The following is a 6,687-nucleotide window of genomic DNA, read 5'->3' on the forward strand; positions in this document are numbered from 1 at the left end:
TACACTCCCTACATCTGTCTTGTCCAGCAAGATTCTGAGGGGGGCAGCCTGGGCATTCCTCAGTCAGGCCTAAGACCACACCTTCACATAATACCCCCCTTGGGCTTTTCCCAGTGAACTCTGGGTAAAATATCTGCACAGTGCATGTTCCTTTATTCCTAATTCGGCCCCAATCACCTAGTTAGCATACTTGGCCCCTGTTTCACTATATAGTTTATCCCGTATATAACTGTGCCCTCTGAGGTTGCAGGTTCCTTAAGAACTCTTGCTCACTGAAAAGTGTAACCATAAACCTTTGCCTCCTTGAGTTGAAGACAGTGTGAGTCTGTGAATTCATTCCAGGTGACCCTGTCCAATGCTCCCATCTGTGTGTGTGTGGGGGGGGGGAGGTTTCTGGACCCCTCAAACCCCATCAGAACCAGAATGGAAAAGACCATGGAAGGGTGCCCTTGAGGAGAACTGTGCCAGAGCTGAGGGCTGCGTGGGTCCAGGACTCGTGGGAAGTAGATGGAGGGCAGGAAGAATGGGCAGATTCATCATCTGCTGCTGGAGGCCAGCACCCGAGGGTGGGTATTCTTTTCTGGGTCTGCCTTGATGACCTTGGTGGTGTTGGACTTTTCCTGATCTTGGTCATTCTTACCAGGACTTGTGCCTCTGGTCCTGGTCCTCCTTTGTGATGGGCTGTCCTGGGGGCGTCCACGTGCCCCTGTGCCCACTGAGCTCACTGTGGTCATTGGTGTGCCAGTGGGGGATGGTAACGGCTGGTAAGGGGTTCCCTGTTTTCCTCCCAGAAACACTGGACCCAGAGCCCTGAAACCCCCCAGCTGACATAACAATGCAGAGTTTGCGCCCCAAGCTGGACTCTGTGTGACCTGGGGTCTGTGCCAGGCTGGGGAAATGCTTGTGTGGCTGGGGTCCTGCCAAGTAAGCCACTCACCCCCCCCCTCCCCAGCCGTCCCCATCCCCCACGGGCTCCCCGTCTGCACAACCCAGCGCCACGGGAGCACACGTGGCCCTCTAGGTCCTCAAGCATGGCCCTTGGACTGCAGCCAAGCCTCCAGGAAGGAATCCTTTTGCGGTCAGCGCACCTTCTTCGCCCGGCCACGCCCCTTCCTGTTGGCTCCGCCCACAGAAACCCTGGGTCTCTCTTACGGAGCTTGGTTTTCACCCACGTCTTGCGCTGCCCCTTGGCATTGGCATTGTCGCTGACGCCTGTGTTAATTGCCGCTAGCGTGGGTAACTAAGCAGAAACTGTCTGTTTACCCGGCACACCCCGTGGGCGCTTTCTGGGCAGAGATACTGGCCTGCCATTGTACAGATGAGGAAACTGAGGCAGAGAGGGGGAGGTGACTCGCCCAGGGTCACCCAGCCTGTAAGGCTCTGAGGCTGGATTTGAACTCATGTCCTCCTGACCCCGAGGGCGACGATACTAACTAGCGTTGTTGCAGAGTCTCGGGGTCAGCGCTCTGCAAACGCGGTCTCATTGGATCCTCTCCTCAAGCAGGGAGCTATTGGGGGCCTTTTGTAGTTCAGGAGACTGAGGCAAACAGAGGTGACGTGACTTGCCCAGGGTCACAGAGTGCCTGCCAGAGGCGGGATCAGAAGCCAAGTCCTCTGCACTATCTCTGCACCCCCTCGCGCTCTGGGGCTTGGTTTCCCAATGTGTCATATGCAGCTGGCCCTGACGTCCTCTGGGGTCTAGTTCCTGCAAGCTTGGGGGGGAGGGGAGGGTCTGAGGTGGGCTGCATAACAAGAGGCTGCCCCCAGGGGGCGCCGTTCCTATCGCTAAGGGCAAGCGCATGAGGCCCCGCGGCCCAGTCTGGGACTACGTTTCCCAGGATGCTACTCGGCCGATCAGACGCAGTCGTCGTGGAGCCCGAGGGGAGACCGGAAGAAAGCCTCCACCTAGTGCGTCACTTCCGCTTTCGGCTTTCCTTCAGGTCTCAGGCGCTCGGTGCTGCCTCGGTTCGGCTCCGAGCTCAGCCACCGCCTCCTAGCCCGGGGCTTACATCCCAAGCCAGGGTGAGTGGGGAGCCGGACACTTGGCCGGGCGGGGGAGGGGGAGGTCGGAAGCAGGGCCCTGGAGTCCAGGGCTAGGACAGATGGGGGGAGGGGAGGCTGCCACCTAGGCGCATGCGCCGGGGCTTCCGCGCCCCGCCCACTGGCCGCACGTCCATTGGCCATGCCGGGGCCTATCTCGGGGTGGTGCCCGAGCTTGGGGAGCGCTCCAGGCTCCGCTCCTAGGGGCGGGGGCGCTGTGAGCTGCAGGTCTCCAGGCTCCCGGGACTCGGTCCCAGATCCCCCGCCCTTTGGCCTGGAAGGGCCTTCCCTCCGGCCGTCCTCCAGCCAGACCGACCCCAAGACCCTTCCTGCTGGCGTTCGAGGCCCAGGCCCCGGCCCGGCTCCGCGTCTGTGACCCAGGGTTGGAGGGTGCTGTGTGGCCCCGGGGCGTATTCTGGGGGGCCCTCCCTCTTCACGATGACCTAGAGCTTCCTGGGGGCGGTGAGACCGGCCCAGGGCCCCCCGCTGCCTCGCAGCCCGATCTGAGCTCCGGTCTCCTGTTCCCTGCAGGTGTTTCAGAATCCGTCCGGGCTGGCCGTGCACGCATGATCGCCGCCGCCCCCGTCTCTTCGGGCCCAGCGCTGGCGCCGTCCTCATCAGCCGCCGCTTAAAAGGTAATGCCAGCAGCAGCAGCAGCGTGTCCCCGGGCGGGGGGCAGCCGGCCGGGGGCTCCTTAGCGTGGCCCGGGAACGGGCGCAGCGGGACCCGCTCTGCTGCCTCGTGCAGGCCCCCCACGTGCCGCTGCGCGACCATGGGCAAGTACAGGAACTATTGTGCGGGCTTCAAGCTGCAGGTGATCGTGTTTGCGGAGCAGCACGGAAACAGAGCCGCCGAAAGGCAGTTTTCGGTGAGTGAGAAGCTGGTGCGGGACTGGCGGAAGCTGAAAGCGAAGCTGGAGAGCACAGACCTGGCCAGGCGGGCCTTCAGGGGGCCCAAGACGGGCAAGTTCCCGCAGATCGACCAAGAGGTGTTTGTGTACGTCAAGGAAATGCGCAGGCGCGGCCGCAGCCTGTCCTATGAAATGCTGCAGAGGAAGGCTCGGGAGGCGGCCCGCAAGCACAACATTCTCAGCACGCAGTTTAAGGAGAGTCGGGGCTGGGTTATGAGGTTCATGCGGCGATGGAACCTCTCTGTGCGCCCAAAGGTGCCGCCTGCTTACACTGACAAGGTTGAAAGCTTTCCTTGATTTGTCAAATTGCGCATGCCCAGGAAGCTTCCTGTTACATTTTAGTGTATGTTCACATGTCCAGCCTAATCTTGCACCAAAGACAAGTAAATAATAATTTTTAAGGAATACCTGCACAATTTGAAAAGCTTCCCATAATAATGGTCGCACCCCACTTTTTTGCAGGGAAAAAATGCTTAAAATCTGCAATGATTATGCAGTGACATACAGAGCTCGGTCCTCTTGCCCTGCTAGTTAGGGTTTTTACATCTCTGTTTACGTTCTCTGTCGTCTCCAAAGAAAGCACGACTTCCGATTCGTAATCACTTGTACCTTTTATGTAGAAGCTGCTTAGTAAGTGGTCATTGAGTTGGGGACAGTGCAGACCCCAGGTGCTCCCTTGAGAAGGATGGAGGGTTTTTTTTAATGGGGTCTGTGGGTCTGAGAATTGGAGGACCCGTCCAGAGCTCCCTTCATAGTTCAATTTTCTTCCCAGCTGGGCCTCCTGAGAACGCTGCTCTTCCCTGGGAAAAAACTCTTCAAAGAAGAGAGAATGGCCCCTGTGTTGCTGACTGCTCAGACCTGCCAGGTGAGTGGCACTTAACGCTTTATTGAAATGCCATTTCTTGGGGGGGTGGCTGGGTGAGCAGTGAATAGAGCACTGGCCCTGGAGTCAGGAAGACCTGAGTTCAAATGTGGCCTCAGACACTTAACACTTACTACCTGTTTGCCCTCAGGCAAGTCACTTAACCCCAATTGCCCTTCCTTCTCCCCTCAAAAAAAAAAAAAAGAAGTAATGCCACTTCTTTTCCATGTGCAAGCCTCCAAGAAACAGAGGCTCTTGTGTGGAGGAGGAAGGACCTCACAGAACATCTTTCCCAACCCACTCATTCAGTAACAGTGAAAACTGAGGCCTTGAGAGGATTTAATAATAATTGCTGGCATTTCTCTTTTTTTTTTTTTAAAGCAATTGGGGTTAAGTAACTTGCTCAAGGTTACACAGCCAGGTGTTTCTGGGTGGGTGCTAAGTGTCTGAGCCTGGGATTCGATCTCCAGGTCTTCTCAACACTGGAGCCGGTGCTCTTACTCGCTGTGCTACCTGGCTGCCCCGTGGCATTTCTCTAAGGCTTTACAAATACTTTGTCATTGTAGCCTCACATTCATCCTGGGAGGGTGGTCCTCTTATGAACCTCATTTAATGGAAGAGGAACCTGAGGCAACAGATTAAGTGATTTGCCCTTGGTCCAACTAATCAGTGTCCGAGATGGGATTCTGATTTGAGACCCAGAATTATGGGCACTGTGCCACCTTGCCACCAGGTCTGGTGGGACATGACCACCCAATGATTTGATTTGGCAACTTAGTTTTCATGCAGAGGGCTGCCTCCTTTGGAGAGGATACCCCCTGGCCTCATGTCCCTTTCTTCATCACTCAACACTAGCTCACTCATTTGGCAAGGTTCTTGTGGCCCCTCTTCTTTTACTCCTGAACCTGAAAGTTTCATCAGATGTAAAAGTTGTCTGTCTTCAATGGTAGCTTGTCCTTTTGTACTTGAAGATGTCCAAAATACTTTTGTTCACAAAAACTTGTCCATAGTACAAGCAGTCATACTCCCATTTTGAAGATGAGGAGACTGATGTTGGTTGAGGAAGGGATTTGCCCTAAATGATGCCAGTAGTAAGTGCTTGAGCCAGGTCTCCAAGTAGAGAAAACAATCTATTTCTAACTTTCCCCAGTCTTTCATTTTTCTAAGCTGAGACCAGAAAAGACCAAGAATAACTGAATAACACATGTTGCCCTGAAAGTCTTAGTGCAGTTTTAAGCTTTAGTAACTTCTGAAGTATAAATGCTATAAATATACCCTAAAAAAGGAAAAGTTAATTACTTGGAACTTTAAAATTCAACACAACTGTCTTTTGACATATATTGCTTAAGGTAATATTCTGATTTAGTCAAACACATAAACCTTTACTATGTGCCAGGCAGTGTCCTAAGTGCTGGGGTTACACATCTTAAAAAAAGAAGATAATTCCACCCTCAGGGAGCTTACAGTGTGAAGGAAGGAAACTGGAAAGGAAGAACAGGAGGTGAAGCATGGTACCTGGTTCAGAAGCTTGATGGAGACGGAAGAGATGGTTGCCCTGAGGGCCTCAAGAGGAGGTCTGGGAAGGAGCCCTTGGCTCTGCTCACTGTTCAGAGGGGTCCTAAGGGCAGAGGGTGCTGATGAGGTGTGAGGATCATGGGGCTCCTGGAACACAAGTGAAAGGTCCATTATTCTTGCCTGGCTTTACTTTCTTCTGTTTGAAGTCAGGGTCCTAGAGGGAAGTGGATCAACTCGACAGTGTCTCCTCTGCTTTTGAATCCCTGTCATCGGGTGTTTTGTTACCAATCAGCCCTTGGTGAACTCTACCCCAGGGTTCCTTCTCTTTACCACCACCCCTCCTCTGTTCCTGATAAACACCGCCAGAGAAAGCCATGCAGCCCCATGCTTTCACTGCTTCCTAGTGATTCATTGACTTCTTGCTGATTGATTCACTGTTGTTCTCCCTGGCTGTTTCAAACCTCAAGCCTCCCTCTCCTATCATACTGTCCCCTGGCTCCCTCCCAACTACTCACAAATATGCCTCTGTCTCCTCCATCCTGAAAAAAACCACACTTGTTCCATCTATCCCTGCTGTCATTCTATGTCCCATCTGCCCTTTGCATCTAAAGCCTTTGAAAACGCAGTCTGTCTACATTTGGTGCCTCTACTTCTTTCCCTCTCTTCTTAACCTGACAATTTGGCTTCTGACCTCATCATTCCCCTGAAACTGCTCTCCCCGAAGTTACTGGTGATCTCTTAGTGGCTAAATACAGTGGCCTTTTTTCAGTCCTCATTCTTCTAGGCCTCTCTGCAGCCTTGAATACTACTGATCACTCTCCACCTTGACACTCTTTTCTCTCTCCTGGTTTTCTTCCTGCCCATCTGACCCCTCCTTTGTCTCCCTTGCAGATCCTTTTTCGGATCACCTCCTCTAACTCTAGGTGTCTCTCAGGGCTTTTCTGGGCCCTCTTCTTTTCTCTCTCCATACTACTACACTTGGTGATCTCATCAACCTCCATGGATTTAAAGTCTCTGCTGACCTCTGATCTCTAACTGCCCTTCAGACATCTGGAACTGGATGTTTAGGAGACATTTAAACTAACTTGCCCAAAACAGAACCCATGATCTTTCCCCCTAAACCCTCCCCTCTCCCACCTTCCACATCACTGTCAAGTGTACTCCCAGTCCTTCAGGTACGTAGCCTTGGAGTCATCCTGGATTCCTCACTCTCTCTTACCCTCTAGATTCACTATGGTGCCAAGGCCTATTGATTTCACCTCTGCATGTGATCTCTGGTCCGTTTCACCTCAGCTGCACCTCTGGTCCATTTCACCTCAGCAGCACCTCTGGTCTGTTTCACCTCAGCAGCATCTCTGGT

At 53.5% G+C, this 6,687-nt stretch overlaps 1 protein-coding gene across 5 annotated transcripts in view; it reads left to right on the forward strand.

Annotated features, from left to right (window-relative positions):
• The first annotated feature begins 1,886 nt into the window (after positions 1–1,886).
• Positions 1,887–6,687, forward strand: part of LOC138167692 (zinc finger protein 184-like) — a 31,699-nt gene continuing 26,898 nt past the window's right edge. Inside the window, exons 1-4 of one of the 5 annotated variants that reach the window (XM_069096654.1) lie at positions 1,887–2,022; positions 2,572–2,675; positions 2,849–3,229; positions 3,723–3,815. In XM_069096654.1, the coding sequence (XP_068952755.1) occupies positions 3,050–3,229; positions 3,723–3,815 (273 nt within the window). In that variant the 5' untranslated portion in view covers positions 1,887–2,022; positions 2,572–2,675; positions 2,849–3,049. The other 4 variants (XM_069096656.1, XM_069096652.1, XM_069096655.1 and 1 more) reach the window with 4 other exon arrangements.

Source organism: Petaurus breviceps, unplaced genomic scaffold, assembly GCF_028583685.1.
Source record: "Petaurus breviceps papuanus isolate PSGF00001 unplaced genomic scaffold, PetGlider_PUasm1.0 287, whole genome shotgun sequence".
Lineage (NCBI taxonomy): Eukaryota > Metazoa > Chordata > Mammalia > Diprotodontia > Petauridae > Petaurus > Petaurus breviceps.